Source organism: Cnephaeus nilssonii (genome assembly GCF_951640355.1).
Source record: "Cnephaeus nilssonii genome assembly, chromosome: 20".
NCBI lineage: Eukaryota > Metazoa > Chordata > Mammalia > Chiroptera > Vespertilionidae > Cnephaeus > Cnephaeus nilssonii.
Genome location: NC_137091.1, coordinates 32,602,944 through 32,620,866, shown reverse-complemented (window position 1 = coordinate 32,620,866; position 17,923 = coordinate 32,602,944). Strand labels below are relative to the sequence as shown.

General features: G+C 57.8%; 1 protein-coding gene across 4 annotated transcripts in view; it reads left to right on the top strand.

Moving 5' to 3' along the window:
- CBFA2T3 (CBFA2/RUNX1 partner transcriptional co-repressor 3) overlaps positions 1–16,025 on the top strand; it is a 90,150-nt gene extending 74,125 nt beyond the window's left edge. For all 4 annotated transcript variants that reach the window (XM_079799754.1, XM_079799755.1, XM_079799757.1 and 1 more), the window contains 8 exons: positions 131–220; positions 4,747–4,928; positions 5,585–5,805; positions 9,856–9,941; positions 10,471–10,669; positions 11,193–11,261; positions 12,655–12,845; positions 14,249–16,025. In XM_079799754.1, coding sequence (XP_079655880.1) covers positions 131–220; positions 4,747–4,928; positions 5,585–5,805; positions 9,856–9,941; positions 10,471–10,669; positions 11,193–11,261; positions 12,655–12,845; positions 14,249–14,539 — 1,329 coding nt within the window. In that variant the 3' untranslated portion in view covers positions 14,540–16,025. The remainder of the gene's footprint in view (positions 1–130; positions 221–4,746; positions 4,929–5,584; positions 5,806–9,855; positions 9,942–10,470; positions 10,670–11,192; positions 11,262–12,654; positions 12,846–14,248) is intronic.
- Positions 16,026–17,923: the final 1,898 nt, after the last annotated feature.

The window sequence follows — 17,923 nt, the reverse complement described above, 5'->3', positions numbered from 1 at the left end:
CAGCGTGGCCACAGAGGATGAGTCTGCTGAGCGGGGATGCGGGGACACTGGGTCGTGCCCAGCCCTCGGGCCTCCTGTCGGGCTGGGTGGATGGGGCTTGGGCTGATGCGTGGTGGTTTTCTCCCCTCAGAACTCTACACTGACCATTGAGGAGTTTCATTCCAAGCTTCAGGAGGCCACCAACTTCCCACTGCGCCCATTTGTCATCCCTTTCCTGAAGGTAACAGCAAGCCCTGCTCCCTCGTGCCGAGGCCTCCCCCAGGAGCCCCAAGTTCATTCTCTGCCAGCTCTGACCAGGCATCCTGCTCAGCCATCCAGTACTCAGGGAACAGCTCTGACTAGTTGCCAGACCGGATTAGTCAGCCACCAAACCCAGTGCTGTAAGAGAGCTCTCCAATCAGTCCTGTTATTATTTACTAAAGGCCTGATGCATGAAATTCGTGCATGGGTACGGTCCCTAGGCCTGACCAGCGATCAGGGCCAATCAGGTTCCCCACCTCCTCCTTCCCTCTCTCCCTCGGCGCCCCCCCACTGCTCCTGGTCACCCAGCATGTTCCATGCCACCCCCTGGTGGTCAGCGCACGTCATAGCAAGCAAACAAACTCCCGGTCTCCTGGTCGATCTCCCCAGGGGACAATTTGCATATTAGCCTTTTATTATCTAGGATTGGCTAGAGGCACTTGTCTACTATACAGCTCTTTTTTGAGCACCTATTATGTGCCAGGTACAGTGCAAGGCTTAGGGAGATAGCAGTGAGCAAAGCAGACACAGCCCTTCTGGAGCCAATGGCCTGGTGGGATGGGAGACAGCCAACCAGCGATAGCTATAAATTCTGTGATGTGTGACACAGGAAGGGGCAAATGATGAGGGCTGTGGAAGGGAGGGAGGGACCCCGGGGGAGAGCAGGGTACAGAGCCTTCCAAGCATGTGCAAAGGCTCTGAAGAAGGGTGTGCCTGCTATGTATGAGGGATGGTGAGGGGGAAGGGACAGAGGACAGATGGAGGGACAGGTGGGTGGACAGACAGATGGCGGGTGGTATGTTGGTGGAAAGGTGGATAAATGAATGCTGTCAGATGTAAAAAAAAAAAAAAAAGGTCGTGTGGTCAAACATGGAAGATAAACAACGGACCAGGCCTCTCAGCGGGAATAGCGGGTGTCTGGTGGCAGCACCAGGGGCTCATGAGCAATGCAGGTTCCTGGGCTCGACCCAGACCCACTGAATCAGCACCTACATTTCAACAAGGACAGGCACAGGCCTAGACCGTGTTACAACAGTCTTTACTGCAGTACTTCTCACGGTCTTCATGCCCCTAAATGAGAGTCACCTACCTCCCAGAAGGGCCAGGAGGAAACAATTCCCAAATGTCTTTGACCCCATGACCCTTTGCTGCTGTGCACCTCCTGAGGTCAGGGTTCCCTGGGGCTGTCATTTCCCAGGCCTCTGAGATGCTTCCAGTGTGAGCCCTACTCACCGCATGACCGGGCCCTGGTGGGTCTTGAGGACAGAGCACACTAGACACTCCCAGGGTTGAGCCCGGCCCCTGCAACTGAGCCCCCGTCGGCCTGGGCCAGGCTGGTTCCCCCCTCCATGCCTCATTGTCTGCAACTGGAAAAGGGGAATCATTTTCAGGCTGTTGGGAAGACTGCATGAAGCAAGGCACGTGAAGAATTGGCTTTTGTCATCTAGGGATTTAAAAATGTTTTGCAGACGAGGCATGCTTTGCAAAACACCTTCAGCACCGCCCCTGCTGGTCCCCGGGATCCCTGTGAGGAGGGGTGGCACAGGCATAGTTCTCAGTTAACAGGTGGGGAAACTGAGGCCCTGAGGTGTCCCCTGCTGGTGGAGAGATGGAGCCAAGGCTGGAACCTGGGTCCATCAGACTCCAAACACCCCCTGCTTTTACAGGGCATGTCCCAGACCCACACCTTGTTCCCTGCAGTCCCTTGCCAAGGGGACCCCGCTTTGTGCCCCCACATCTACTCTCTCCCTCCCTCCCTCCCTCCTTCCTGCCCTTCCGCCCACACCCCACTGAGCTCACACTCCTAAGCTGGCGACAAAGAGGCTGCTGGCATGGAGCAGGGTTTGGGCCCATCTGGCAGTCATTTGCAATTCATTAGGAGCCCTTCCCTTCTCTCTCCTCCTTTCAACTTACTGCTGACTCCACCACTCCCCATCTTTGGGGACACAGTGCGCCTGCTTATTCTGTCGGATCAAATATTTACAGCAGATGTCCAGCCCGCCCGCGTCAGCTGCCCTTGTTTATCTGAGGAGCAGGGGTAGGGCCAACATCCGCGTCCCCTGCTCGCCCCAGCCAGGCCTTGCCCAGTGCCCACTGTGCCTGGCACCCCAGCATCCCCCCTGACACACCCCAATGAGGCACTGGGCAGGACATGCCCAGCCTAGCACTGCCTGCTGAGGTACCTCTCTGCCTCCGTTTCCCCTCTGTCCACAGCAGTTCTCATATGCTATTAGGGCTTTTGTGCCTAGATTGCTCTTTCTATAGGGCGAGCGGCCTGCCTGCAGCGCCTGGGGCCTGGGATCCCACCCAGGGCCCTGGGTTGACAGGACTGTCAAGGACACAGTCCATTCCTCTCACTGACATGCAGCTCCTGGGGGGCAGCCAGTTCTGTTTCCAGGGGTTGTTGACAAGGCCCTGGCCTGTCCCCAGGGTCCTGCCTGGGGAGCAGCCCCTGTCCTCCTTGTTGTAGGAGCTCTGGCCCCTTTAGAACCCGGAGCGTTGTGGGGGATCCCAGCAGGAGTGCCCCCTGCCCGACCCACTGTGTCACCTCCTCCGTGACCTTCGCGGGTACGATGGTGCACCAGGCCCACTGTGCGGGCAGCGGTGATATACCCTGACAGCGGGGCCCTTACAGCTGTCGTACTGCGGAGGGGCAGGAACTCTGGCTGCAGCTCAGGCTCAAACCCCAGCTCCACCCGTGGGCCTCGGAAAGACTCTGGCCTCAGTCCTCTCCCCGTCACTGGGATGTGACAGCCGCCTCACAGGGGTTGGAATGGAGGAGTTGATTCATAAGAAGCTCACAGGAGCCCTTCACGGCCAGGACGGAAGGAGCAGGTGCTGTTCGCAGCTCCAGTTGCAGATGAGGCAAAGGCCAAAGGAGTTAAGTGACTTTCCCAAGGTCACACGGCAACGCAGGGTGGGCTGGCCACAGGCATGAGGTTTGTGGAAGATGTCAGCTCAACTGACACCATTCTTGTGGTTGTTTTTTGCAAACACTGATTTCCCTCTGAAACAGGGTTCCCATCTGTGAAGAGGGTAGTTCCAGGCTTCTCTGCAGCGTCAGAACCTTCATTCAGACAGTAGAGTCGAGGTCCAGAGATCTTTGCCACCAGTTTAGTCTGTCCAGCACCAAAGTGGGAGGCGTCCCCGGCACCTGGGCCTTTGGGGACACAATGGGAACTGCTGCCTGGAGGGATCTGCCAGACATGGCTCTCCACAGTCTCTACCCATTTCTTCTGGGCTGGGGTCCCTGTTCCCCCTCCCAAGGACCCTGGGGCCCCTGCACCCTCTGCTGAGCTCAACGCTGTGCATGGCTGAGTGCTAGGGCTTTCCAGAAGCTGGAAGAGGCTGCCCCGCCCAGCCAGCCTCCACCCGTGGTCCCGGCTCCCAGCTGGCCCCAGCCGGCCAAGAATCCAGATGTTTCTACCACCCCAACAGCAACCAGCCGGTGCCCGTGCAGTCCCGCCCTGCTGGGCCGGCCAGAGGGAGGCTGCGAGGGAGAGGAGGGGCCAGCGAGGGAGAGGAGGATGTTTGGCGTCTTCAGACCTCCCGGGACCTCCTTTCCCAGCTCATGCTCCTAACATGTTGGACAGATGGCGGGCTGGCTCGCGTTCAGCTATCCAAATAGAAAAACAGACCTGGCAGCCGGCGCTGCTTGACAAAACTACATCGGCTGCTTGATTGGGTCCGGGTGTGCTGGTGGGTTCTGGGGAGGCAGAGGCAGGAGAAGGCTGTGTGGCAGCTTTGAAACGCCATGAGAAAGTTGGGGAATTGTAATTATTTACAAATACTTAGAACTCTGGCTCTCCCAAGTGGCCTGCTGCTGGGCCTCCATCCAGCCTGCTACCCCCTCCCCCACAACCCCCACTCACCACAGTGGCTCTGGGAAGTCTCTTTGGAAGGCACATGAGGAGCCCGGTTGCCACCCAGCAGGGCATTCTGGGAGCCCCAGAGCCAGGGCAAGGGCCCAGGCAGGAGGGCATAGTTGCTTCAGGCAGGATCTGCATTTGAATCCTGCGCATCCCCACGTAACACTCCACCCTCGATGCCCTAGTGTCCTTACCCGTAAGTGTGGAACCAGTCACGATGTCCATCCCTGAAGGTGGGAAGGACCATGGGTGGTACAGTGACCAGTGTGGCTGCTCAGAGTGGTACCGGCACCCTAATGTGCGCAGCCCAAACGCCAAGGTTCATTCAAGGCTGTGCAGGGCCTTCCCATCAGCACATATGGGGGTCCAGAGCAGACACGTGAGTCCTGCTCCCAGCTCCTCCTCTAGGGAGCTGTGTGCAGGGCTGCCCACTTCCTCACTCAGAGCCCTAGTTTCCTTCTCCACACAGTGGGTGACCTGGTGCCTGCTTCCACGGGCGCAGGCCAGGAACCGTCATCATGGTCCTCTCCTCACCTTCTCCAGATGCCACCGTGCCTGGCATTAGAGCAAGGCTGTGCACCCTGGCGCCCTGACCCCATCGTCAGTGAGCCCAAGCCCACCCTGTGTCCTCCCACAGGCAAACCTGCCCTTGCTGCAGCGTGAACTCCTGCACTGCGCCCGCCTGGCCAAGCAGACCCCTGCCCAGTACCTGGCCCAGCACGAGCAGCTCCTGCTGGATGCCAACGCCTCTTCCCCCATTGACTCCTCGGAGCTCCTGCTGGAAGTCAATGAGAACGGCAAGAGGAGGACTCCTGACAGGTACTCGGGGGCTTTCTGCAGCCGGGTAGGGAGACAGCGACGGGACTAATTGGCTCTGGTACCACAGCTCCCCAGGCACCCTAGTTCCCGTGCTGAGAGAATTGGGGTCAGTGCTCTTGCCCGCAGCGAGTGAGCAAGCTGGTCAAGTTCAGCCTTACCTGCAAGGCCACTGCACAGGCTGACTCAGAGAGGCTGCCCTGTCAGGCTGTGGGGAGGTCTCCTGAGGACTCAGATGTCCCCCTGGGAGGACAAGGAGGAGGCAGGAGGGGAGTCTGGAGGGAATTCCATGGTGATTCCCTTTGTGCTAGATGTGGAGCCCGTGTCCAGGAGCCTGAGGTCCCCGGGCACATGGGCTGGCCCTCACTGCTGGGTCACAGAGATGGGTGCCTGTCCTGCTGCCAGGAGAGGGTGTCCCCCTCTCTTCGTTCTCTCAGCAGACGTTCAGACCTGTGACACTAGGCCCCAGAGCCGGCACCCCAGGGGCGGGAGTCAAGGCTGGGCCCCCAGCGGACTGGTTTCATCTCTCCCTGTCTCCCCCTTACTCTTTCTCCCTCTGCCCACCACCTCTCTCTCTCCCTCTCACCCCTCCTGCTTGGACTTCTATCCACGGCTCCTCGTTCTGTGACCACTGACCTCCTGCCCACTCTCTTGGCCAGGACCAAAGAGAATGGGTCAGACCGCGACCCGCTGCACCCTGACCCCCTCAGCAAACGGCCGTGCACCCTGAGCCCTGCCCAGCGCTTCAGCCCCAGCAATGGGCTGCCCCACCCCACGCCGCCACACTACCGCCTTGAGGACATGGCCTTGGCCCACCACTCCCGCGACTCCTATCGCCACCCTGACCCCCGGGAGCTTCGGGAGCGCCACCGGCAACTCAGTGAGCAGTGTTCTGGGGGCAGGGGTTGGCGTGGGTGTGCGTGTTAGTGGGAGCACGTGTGCACCTGTGTGTGGGGAGAGCATTCAAGAGTCACTGTGTGCCCGTGTCCGGATGCAGAGGAGATGGGTGTAGAGAAAGGATGTGAGTGGGGAACTGGCCCCAGGGCACACGGGGGATCCCCACCCTGGCTGGGTTCCGGAAGCTTCTGAGGGAGAGCCATCTTTCCCGGACCTCCATCTCGGGGATGGTTCAACATCCTCACCCTCAGGGCCCAAAAGGTCCCTTCCCTCCCAGGGGACATGATTGTGAATGTGCCTGTCTGGGGCCCCGACTGGATGGAGGCAAGCACAGGCAGGTATGGGGCCTGGGGGACCTAGAGCCACTCAGTTTGCCCTTGGCCCCTGTATAGGTGTGTCATCTCGTTATAGAGACAAGAAAAGGGAGGCCCCCAGGCTCTGCAGCTGGGGCAGAGAGAGGGCAATAAATTAGCTTCCTGGACCCAATTCCCACGTGGGGGGTGCTTCCCACACAACATCAAGCAGTCCTTGGACGACAGCACAGTGTCCTACGATTGAACTCAATGCTGACGTTCCACCTGGAGATCGCCTAGGTCCCATAGGCTAAGGGTTCGGTCCTACAAGACTGCCCACCCCCTTCAGATGCCAGTCACAAGTCCAGGTTGTCACCTGTGCTTCTGGCCAACTATCTACAAATCAGAGGTTCCCACAACCCCCACCTTGCGTTCAATTAATTTACTAGCATGGCTCACAGACTCAGAGAAACATTTACTTCCTAGATTACCTGTTTATTATAGACTAGAGGCCCAGTGCATGATTTAATCATGCACCTGGTGCACCAGCGGGCTGGCTGTCCGCCGGTGCCCCAGGCCTTTCGAAAGCCTCCGGAGGCTTTCGGAAGGCCTTGCGCCGGAGCAGGCAGCCGGCCAGGTCCCCCGCTTTGGCCTTTGATCGCGGGGGACCTGGCCGGCTGTCCGCCGGTGCCCCAGGCCTTCCGAAAGCCTCCGGGGCAGCCATGGCACAGATGCTGAGCTCGCGGCGCCAGTGGCGCCGCAAGCTCAGCGTCCTGCTGGCCCAATCAGCTACCCCGGCCACCCTGAGTCCCGCCCCCTGCGCCTCCTGCTGGCCCAATCGTGGGCGTAGCGGAGTGATGGTAATTTACATATTACCATTTTATTATGTAGGAAGGTTACAACTCAGGAACAGCCAGGTAGAGATGCACAGGGCACGGGATGGGGAAAGGCGTTTCCACGCCCTCTCCCAATCTCCGTGTTCGTCAGCCCAGAAGCTCTCCAAACCTTCTGTGGAGGTTTTATGGAGGCTTCATTACCTAGGCACGATTGATTAAATCACCGGCCATGGGCAGCTGATTCAGCCTCCAGCCCCTCTCCCCGCCCTGGAGGTCATGGGTGGACTGAAAGTTTAGCCCTCTACTCCCAGGGTTGGTTCTCGGAGCAAGCAGCCCTCTTCTGGTTCTAAATTCAGCTCGCTAACATTTAGAAAAGACACCTGAATCACTCTCTACGCTTAGGAAATTCCACGGGTTTGGGAACTGTGAGCCGGGAACCCTGGGTGAAGACCATATACGAGAGCAATATTTTGGTCATCTGAACGACCAGTTGCTTATTTCCTGCGGTGCACAGGCCAGCCAGAAGAACCCGTTTATGGGAAGTTCTAGCTTGTGGGGCCCCCAAGTGACAGGAGCTGCAGCCCCTGCCTCCCAGGCACTCCCACAGGCATGGCTGGGCACCCTGAGGGAAAGCAGACACCCCCTAGACTCAAGAGCTCTCACTGGGCCCACTGACCGACCACACATGCCCATCCTGCTCTTGAAGCGGGATGAAAACGAACACCAAAACACCGAATTCTTAAGAGCGTGGGCACTGGGAGGAGCAGGGGTTTCATGGTGAGAGCAAGGGCTCGGGACTGCCTTTCCTCTGAGCTCCGAGGACTCCCTATGATATACCGTTGGGCAGGTCACATGACCTCTGTGCCTCCGTTTCCTCCTCTGTTGGCGGGCTCTAACAGGAGTCTCACCCTCAGGGTCGTGTAAGGAGCGAGCGAGTTAATCCAGTGCAGCGTGGGGGCTGTGTGGCCAGCTGCTATTGGTAATAGTGGGGGAAAGGTCTAGGGTGGAGCACTCACCTCTTGCTGGCATGGTATCCTTAACTCAGTTCTTAAAGTGGGCCATGACATGTGTGTGATATGTCAGCACACCCTATAACAGATGAGGAGACTGAGGTCCAGAGATCATAATTGGCATGCCCAAAGTCTTCCAGCCACATCTGCCTGACCACTGACCATCCTTGGGGCGGGGGTGCGGGGGGGGGGGCGGGCAAAGAGATGAACAGGACCAGCTCCTGCCCAGAGTATTGGGGGACAGCCTAGAAACAGCAGCCTCTAAGATAGAGGCCCAGGACACCGAAAGGGGGCCCCGAGGCAGGGTCAGCAGAGGCCTCCCTCCATGCAAGGCCGTCTCCTCGCCCCCACCCCGCAGAAGCTTCCAGGGCCCCGGCCCAGGCAGCAGGTGACAGTGTCTGGCTCCCTGTGGCCGGGTCAGGCAGGTGCTATTCCCACCCGCGTCTGCGGAGGCAAAAATAGACACCAGCTGTTGGGCAGATCTCAGCCACTATTTTGGTTGGGGCGTTGGCGAAGGCTCTGGCTCCGCAGGCAGCAGGGCAGGGCTGTGGGCAGCGGATTGTGGCTGCCACCTCCCACCCCTTCGGCCATTCGGAGAGGCATTTTGAGCGTGTGGGTCCAGAAGACCCTTAGGAGCTGAAGAAAGCCTAAATAGAGAGACCTTAGCCCCAAAAGCATTCGTGGGCACCGCATCACCCAACATAGGCTCCCAAAGCAGCAGGGGCACGAGCACTTGGCAGGTCAGAAACTGTGAGAGGAGCCACGGTGGGGACAGGTGCTGCGGCACTTGTGCGCATTTCACAGCTCACGATGGTTTTGTTTCTGATTGGGGGGACAATTGTCTCAGTCCCTGGAGCCATTCCAGCCAGTGGCTGAAGGCACAGCTCTGCTCAGGCTGACCTTGGGTGACCTTGAGCAAACACGTCCCCTGAAGCAGCCTCAGTGCCCTCAGTTCTCTGTAAATCGGAAATGACAGCAGAGCCTCCTTTAAGGTCAATGCGGGGATGAAAGGTGTAGAGCACTTGGCGCAGAGCTGCTTGTACCCGGGCTCTCCCCACCAATGTGCCTCCTAAAAGTCTTCCCACACCCCCTGAGATAGGCGGGATAGGGAAACTGAGGCCTGGAGAGGAAACATGAGGGTCCTAGGTCCCATGGGGAATGATCGTCAGGACTACTGGCTTCCTGACCCCCCTGTCTCCCAGGAGACCACAGTTGGACCGGTTCGCTTGAGACACAGCAGATCAGCTGGAGCACTTGCTGGGTCACAGCTCAGCCCGGGGGGTAGAGAATAGACATGCCAGGCCTGCCCTGCGGACTGACACAGCCTGTTTGGGTGAGGGGAGGACCGAGAGTAAACAAGGAAGCACCTACAATCACCAAATAACCTGAGATACATGGAACTTGAGAAATTCTGAGGGCCCAGAGCTACTGAGGAGGAAGGGCTCGTAACCTGGGCTTTGACGGATGCATAGGCGTCCAGCTGGCTGAGAGGAACGGGTAAAGCTTGGCTGAAGCCAGGCAGTGGACTCACGGAGCAGTGGTGAGACCCCAGAAGTGAAGTCTGAGTCTGGCTTGGTTGGCAGCAGAGGGCAGAAAGAGTGAGAACAGTGGGATTTAGAGGTAGGGAGGTAGGGGAAAGGTGGCCAAAGCCAGAGCAAGGATTGAGGACATGGGTCTTTTACTCTCAAGCCCTGAGTAGAGGCCAGGCCTATTCCTGATCCTCTCAGGACAGTGGGCAGAGGGTCAGTGCCTCGGGTCCTCTTCTTCACCTTCCCCATCTTACCCAGGTGGGCACAGCCTATAGAGGGCCTAGCATAGGACGGAGCTTGGGGGAATGTGGGGTAAGGGCCTGGGAGCACGGGGTGGGGCCTGAGTGTCCACTCTCCTCCTGCAGTGGTCCACGGGTCACGGCCAGAGGAAGTGATCGACCACAGGCTCACTGAGCGCGAGTGGGCTGAGGAGTGGAAGCACCTCAACAACGTGAGTGTCCAGGCCAGGGCACGGGTGCCACAGCTCTGCCCAACCTGTGGGGCTGCGGGGACAGGGCTCAGGCGGGCTCCCCTTTGCTCCGTGCCCGCCTGGGGGGCATGGGGCAAGGCCTTGGGGAGAGTGGGCCCTTGATAGTATGGGAGTAAGGGGAGCACCCATCTCAGCCCACCCTCCACTTCCCGGTCAGCCCCTCGGAACCTTCCCTTCCCAGCCCCTGCAGAGTCTCCCGGAAGGTCACTTGGTGTAGGGGTGGGACCTCTTCAACGCCACTTCCAGGTTCAGCCTTGGCCCTGCTTCCTTTCCGGGGAAAAGCTAGGCAGAAGGTGTGGTCCCAAAGTGGTGCTGGCCACATCTGCTCCGTGGAGCAGACTGCACCTTAAGGTTTGCAAGGAGGGCCCCATACAAAGCCTTAAGCGCCCGCCCCCCCATGGCCAAACCTCATGGACAGTGGCCTGGCCAAGGCCCAGGAGTGTGGGGGAAAGGGCCCTGCATGCTTAGGCCGCCCGACCACCGCCCACAGCTCCTGAACTGCATCATGGACATGGCCGAGAAGACGCGGCGGTCACTCACCGTGCTGCGCCGGTGCCAGGAGGCTGACCGCGAGGAGCTCAACCACTGGGTCCGGCGCTACAGTGATGCTGAGGACACCAAGAAGGGCCCCTCGACCACCACCGCCCGGCCCCTCAGCAGCTCGACAGGCGCAGAGGGGTCTCAGCTGGGTGCGTGCTGGGGGTGGGAGGGGACAGAGGGAACGATGGAGAGAGCAGCACAGGTGGTGCGGGGGCTGCAGGGTGCATGAAGGGGGTGCCCAGGACCATGGGCAGCAGGGCCCGCATACAGACTCTACCGTATAATACCACCCAAAACAGTTTCATTTGAAAAAGAGGTACAAGGACACTGCCTGACCCACTAGGAAGCAGACTCAAGTCCCAGCGGCCTCAACACACTGAGCAGGCAGAGGTGGCGAGGGTGGGGGCGATAACAATGCAGAGCCCTGGACCCACTAGGAAGCCCAGACTCAGAGTTCTGTGGGTCTCCACTCATCCCCTCAGTGATGACCCTGGAAACCAAGAGAGGCTCAGGATGGGCCCAGCTCCCAGTCAGGTCCTGAGCGTCCTCCTACATGACGCTGCCCTGCCCCCAGCCCAGCAACGGATGATACCTCGGGACCCCTGCCAAGAACACACTCACACATGGCCCTGTGGCCCCGTCTTGTGTGTGACCCCGGCCCCTGTGTTTCAGATGTGCACCGGGAGTTCATGCCTAGGACCCTCTCCAGCTACATGCCCGAGGAGATCTGGAGGAAGGCTGGTAAGTGGGGGAGGGGGGGCGGGGAGGAGGAAGCTGGGGGCCTGCAGGCCTAGACTAGACCCTCTTGCCCTCTCTGCAAGGAGCTTCTGTCTGGTAGGGGCTCACCTGGCCCGAAGCTCGGGGCAAAGTTCACAGGGTTTCACAGGTGGGGCTAATGGAGGGGTCACAGGGTGGGACGATTGCCACCCTCTCCCGCCGGAGAACACCTTGCTCAGTAAAACAAGCAGGGCCTCAGGCCCAACAGGCACACGAGTGTGCACAGACACACACACATACGAGACAGGCACTTAGAGCTGGAATCCGGGCGTAGTGCTGAGCATGGCAACGGGAATGCTGCGGGGGACATTCATTGCATCATGGGAACAGACTTTGGGGAGAGGCTGGGCAGGAGCTGAAGCCTGTGGGCAGCGAGAGAGAGAGAGAGAGAGAGAGAGAGAGAGAGAGAGAGAGAGAGAGGCGGGCTCAAGGGTGGTGGCAGTGCGGAGAAGAGGCTAAGGGGCCAGGCAGGCAGCAGCTGCCCAGGTCGAGGTAGGGGGGCAGCCTGGACGGGAAGAGGCGGGTCCTCATTTCCCTCGGCTGTCCCCGTCACCTCCCTCTGGCCCACAGCAGGGCCTCATGGGGCCCTTGGTGACAACCATGTGGAGCTCAGGTGGTGACATGGGGGCAGGTAGCTGCAGTTGGCGTTGCCAGCAGCTCAGCACACAGTGTGCAAACACTTGGAACAGAAGGCTCAAGGGCCACCTCTGCCCCTTATACCCCACCCCAGCCTCCTTCACACCATGCTGCAAGAATAGCACTGCCAGGTAAACTGAGGCAGGCCTGAAAGGCCATGGGGGTGGCTTCGTGGGGACAGAGGGGTCCGTATTGTTCCCAGTGTCGGAGGGCAGGGTGCCATCTGAGCAGGACGCTCTGGCCACAGTAAGAACAATGCACTGAATCCTCAGACATGAACAGGCAGAGGTGGTAAATGTGGGGGAGATAACAGGGTTTTGGGGGGAAATAACAATGCAGAGCCCCAGACCAGGCATTCCCTGGACTGCATCCAGACAGGCCACAGGGAAAGGCAGACTGTCTGTGGGACAGAACAATACAGCTGTGGTTCTCAAAGTGGGTGCCGAGACCAGCAGCAGCAGCAGCAGCACTTGGCACTTGTTAGGAATACAGATTCTAGGGCCTTCCCCAGGCCCCCTGCATCAAATCTGTCACTGCGTGCTGGAGTTTGAGAACACTGCAGGAGATGAGCTTGGAGGTTTGCCCCATGATGATGCTTGCACACCCATGCAGGGCTGCATGTGGTCCTTATGCACAAGCCCGGCCCCCAGGGTTATGAGCGGGAGGCCCGGGAGACCTGGGTAGGCCGGCCCATGTGACCATGGCCACATGTCCTTTGCAGAGGAGGCGGTGAATGAGGTGAAGCGGCAGGCAATGTCTGAGTTGCAGAAAGCTGTGTCAGATGCCGAGCGGAAGGCCCACGAGCTCATTAGCACAGAGCGCGCCAAGATGGAGCGGGCCCTGGCCGAGGCCAGGCGGCAGGCCTCAGAGGATGCCCTCACTGTCGTCAACCAGCAGGAGGACTCCAGTGAGGTAGGTGCCCACCCCACACCCCACCCCAAGTCCAGGTCCAGGGCTGTTGTGCCGTCTTGGCTTGAGCTCTCAGGGCCTCTGGACCCCACCCAGCCTGGTGAGATGGGTCTTGTGGGTGTCCCCATTATACAGATGGAAACTGAGGGCTCTGGGGGAGGTAGTTTGCCCAGGGAAGTGGCAGGGCCTTTATTTGCAGCCAGGCTTGCAGACCCCGGAGCTCATGCTCTCTCTAACCTGTGAGGCAGGAGGCAGGAGGAGGCTGTAAAGACCCCAGGTGGCATCTAAAGCAGCTCCTCAGCTCCTGGCACATGTGCACACGTGGGAGGGGTGTGAGGTCATTATCATGCTGGTATTTGATGTGACGCCCACAGCATTTCAGGCTGTGGGCCTGTGTAGGAAAGAGGGTGGGGTGTCAGTCAGGGCTCCCTGGCAGTCCTGGAGGAAGCGAGCCAGCATGCAGGAATCAGGGAAAGTGTCAGCCCAGGAGGGAGCAGCAGGGACAAAAGCCAGATGGGGGCCAGGCACATCTGGCGGAGTGAGGGCTGCAGGAGACGGATGTGGCCGAGCCAGAGTGAGCCAGGGACAGCAGGAGCTGTTGGGGTCCAAGAGGCTTTGGAGGTTAAATGGGCACCGGGGCCTGTCCCCATGGCAGGTCTGCTTCTCTGTCCCATAGCCTGGCGCCTTCCCCAATGTCCCTGCCCACCTTTTACTCACATGGCCGGCGGGGTTATGTTTGCTCCACAGAAGCCCAACACTAGGGGAAGGATGTGACCGAGGCAGGCCCGCCACGCACCCCACGCTGGGGCGTGGTCGTCTTTGTTCTTCCAGGGCCCCTACATTCTGTGTTGGAGCCCTGGTGGGACAGGAGGGCTTCCTGGAAGAGAGGGGAGGGGCAGTGGCTGCCTGCCCTCGTGAGGACCCTGTGGCTCTCCAAGCCCAGCAGGAACCTCTCTGGGTGTGCTGGAGTGGTGCAGTGCAGTAGTGCGAGCCCATTACCCCAACACGCCCCACCCAAGGGGCCATGTTCGCCCACGGTCACCACAAGCTGAGGCACTATGGCAGGGGTCCTCAAACTTTTTAAACAGGGGGCCAGTTCACTGTCCCTCAGACCGTTGGAGAGCCCGACTATAGTTAAAAAAAAAAACTATGAACAAATTCCTATGCACACTGCACATGTCTTATTTTGAAGTAAAAAAAAAAAAAAAAAACGGCAAAAACACCCGCATGTGGCCCGCGGGGCCGTAGTTTGAGGACGCCTGCGGGTCTCCCTTAACACCCTGGCTGGGTCCAAGCCCATTTGTTTAGAGGGTATCTTTCCCCATTCCGCAGCTGGGCTGGGGACTTTGGGGATTTGGAGTGGCCCAGCCCTGGCCCACCCTGACCATCTCCTCCACCCAATCCAGAGCTGCTGGAACTGTGGGCGCAAGGCCAGCGAGACGTGCAGCGGCTGCAACGCAGCGCGCTACTGCGGCTCCTTCTGTCAGCACAAGGACTGGGAGAAGCACCACCATGTGTGCGGCCAGAGCCTGCAGGGCCCCTCAGCCGTTGTGGCCGACCCGGTGCCAGGACAGCCCGACGCCACCACCAGCCTGGGCCCCTGCCTGTCCACGGGTGCTGCCAGCCCCAGTGAAGCTGGCTCCACGGGGCCCTCTCGCCCTGGCTCCCCTGGCCCACTGGACGCCGCACCCCGCTGACCCCTCCTAGACCCGCTGCTCGGCCCACAGACATGCGCCCACCAACCCCGCCGAGCCCCGGCTGCCGGACACTTCGCCCGGCCCTGGGAGCCCGACCATTGGAGTCACTGCTGCTACTGCTTCTCTCCAAAAGAAAACACAGAACCAACAAAAAAAAAACGCATTCAACGCAACCTCCTCAGCTACCTGATGATCTCACGCGACAACCTCTTCAAGCATCCTCAGAACCTCCCCCTGGGCTTTAGACCACGGAGCGGACCCCAGCTGGAGCTCCACCAGCTCGTCCACGGCCCTTCTCTCTCCCTCTCCCTCCCCTCCCTCTCTCTACCTCTCCTTCTCCCTCTCCCCCTCCCTTTTTTTTTTCTGTCTTTATGACTTTCACACACTTTCTCTTTAATGAAAAAAAGCGAATTGTTTGGTGGCTTATATTTTCAGTGAAGAATTTTGGGGGATTTTTATGGCGAAAGAGCCACTTAGAAATGGACAAAGAAAACTGTGGGGGTTTTCCCCTTCCTAATTAAAAAGGGAAAAAGGAAACTGTTATTTTCTAGCCGGAGATCTGAGCCTCTGCGTCACCGAGACTACCCCAAGGGTATGTGGCTGATTCGGTGAAGATAGTAAGAAAGACTTCCGTTTCTGACCCAAGAAGCATTTTTGGTTTCAGATTTTTTTTTTCCTTTAATGTCAAACTCTTTGGCTTTAAGTAGAAATCCAAAAAGTTTTTTTAAAAAAGTAAAGGAAGCATACCTATAAACTACCTTGCCAGCTAGCCAGCCAAGGATGCCGCACACACCTCTGCTCCAAAGGAAATCCAAAAAGCAAACACGAGAAGTCAAAATCCAAAATTTGTCACTGCCAAAGTATTCTTTTCACTGTTTTACTCCACTCTTGGGTTTGTACAGATGTTGGTTTTTCCTTTTTATTCTATTTTTAGAGTTTGGGATATCGGGGTTTGGAGGGTTTTGCCCAACAAGAAGCGACTTTTGTTTCTTTTTGACTAGACGGCAACGCCTTTGCTGGGCACAGGGCAGTGAGTCTCGAGCCCTCAGCACCCCACCCGCCGTGCGTGTGTCTGCGTGTGCACACGGGGCATGCCTGGCCATGCACTACACGTGTGCAGGGGAAGATGCCTCCATCTGTCCTCACGCCCTCTGTGAATTTTCATCACATTTCATTTCTTCCACTTGTGAAAAAAAAGTGCTAACGTGTCCTTCCCAGAGAGAGCATAATTCTGAAACAAAACTGTGACAATCTTTCGGGTTGATTCTTGAGTGCTTTTCAAAGCACGAGGAGACAGCAACTGCGCCAATAACGACTGCTTCTCCGTTTTCCTCCTCTACCTCTTCTCCCCTCCTCAGTGCTGCCCCACCCAACTCGTCTCTGCCCCATCGCCACCCTCCACCAGTGTCCCCTGAACCTATTCTTCTTTCTTCACATTTTTACAGAAAAAAAAAAAAAAAAGAGAGAAAAAGAAAAAAAAACAAAACACTCCAAACAAGAACAGTCTGCCCTCTCCACGCCTTCTGGAGACTTAGTCAGCTGTGTATAACCTCACGTTTCTGTCCAGCTGATCGTCAGTGGGGATGTCCCCTCACTGTAGCTCTGTCCTCCCTTCCCCCACTCAACTCCCCCAAGCGATCTCAAGGAGGAAATAAAGGAGTAAGGAATTCTCACCTGTGCTCAATGGAGAACAAACAGCAGCATGGTCCATGATCTGGCATTTTCTTGCATCGCTGTGAGAAGTTCCCAGGACTGGAGTGCAATACGGAGAGTGACCAGCTACTGAAACCGGGGTTCCTGGGGGGGCCCCACCAAGAGGCAAGAAGTCAATAGTGTACGTTAATGTGAATGTATATAGTCCTTGCAGAGGTCCAAATAATGATATTCATGATGATAATAAAGAAGAGATGTTTGCCAAATAAAAAAGAAATTAAGAGAAACTGCAGAAGTATGTCAAGTGTAGGAAATCGATTTTCAAAGAAATCTGAACTGTGGTTCTACGGGGAGCAATGGGTTTGTTTGATTATTGTTACCTTTTTTCAGAGTTGTAAGAATTCATTCTTTGAGTATTGAAAAGATGGATTTCATCTGGTTGCCACAGACCAGGTGCCACCCCAGAACAACACCTGACAGTGAAAACCTAATTCTGAAATAGACCTAATTCCAAGATAGATCTATTTTGTCCTCCAGAAAGTTCCCCATTCCAGCCACCATCTCCGATGCCTGGTGAGTGGGGTCCGTCACACTCTCAGAGGTTTGCTTTTGTGGATTTCAGAAAAGCAAGGACCAGTTTGGGATTTGGGCTCTCAAGACAGCAAAGGCTGCTGTCGTGTTTCCAGCCTGCCGTCTTTCTCTCTTCTAAGCGTTGCACCCATTAAAACGGCAGCTTCAGATGTGCAGTGAAATGGGCTTGCTTCCCCTTGGAGGTGGGCACTTTGGACTCTGTTCCCATAAGGTTTGCTGCTAAACGGGGTGTCTGGAGAGTGTCTGCCCTGGGCACACTGGGGGTCTGGTGGAAGAGGGCTAAGGCCCCTAATCACTCACATCCCTGCCGTCTGGACTTGGGGGTGAGGCTGATGGTCTGATGGAGAAGCCCCTCACCTGGAGACCCGCAGGTTTGCCTTGAAGGCCTCTGTTTCCCTTCCCCTTGCATGCCCCCCCCCCACTTTGGGGACAAGCAAGTTTGCCAGGGACACTAGCATGTTGGTCAGCTGGCAACGTCCAGGTCAGACCAACCTCTAGGTCTGAACCACAGGCTGAGGGCCTGAGGTGGGACAGCCCCTCCCACCCCAGCAATCAGGAGGAGGGTGCCCTCAAGCCATCCACAAAAGGTTTCCTGGTGTGGTTCTCACATCCAGCTCCCATATTCCAAGAAGCCACCCCTGGCGGGGCTGCAGAAACCTAGCATGAGCGACTGGCCATAGGCCCAAGGGCAGAGCCCCTGCGGGCCTAGAGCATCCTCAGGATCAGGGGATGGCAGCCAGGTGGGGTGGGGATTACAGTGAGGAAGCCAGGCCCAGAGTGGGCGGGAGGGTGCTGAGCTGGTGAAGGCAGCTCTTCCCACTCCTCCTGCCCAGGGAGTGGTGAGGAAGGGGCTGGCACCCGCTTCCATGCTCAGAGAGCTGGTGTTTCTGTCTATCGCTGTGCTTAGGCCCCGTGTGGCCAAAGACCTCACAACCAAATATGGAATCAATAGCTTGGGGTGGGGGAGTCAGAGCTTTTGCATTAGGACTTGGACTAGTGGCGCTAAACATGAGTGTCCATGCAGCACCTGTATCTGCAGCTGGAGCACTGCCATTCTTGTGCAACGAGGGGATCTAGCCTCCTGCTGTCTGCTCAGGGGCTGTTCTGCCCTGGTACCTCCTGAGCTTGGACCAGGGGTGT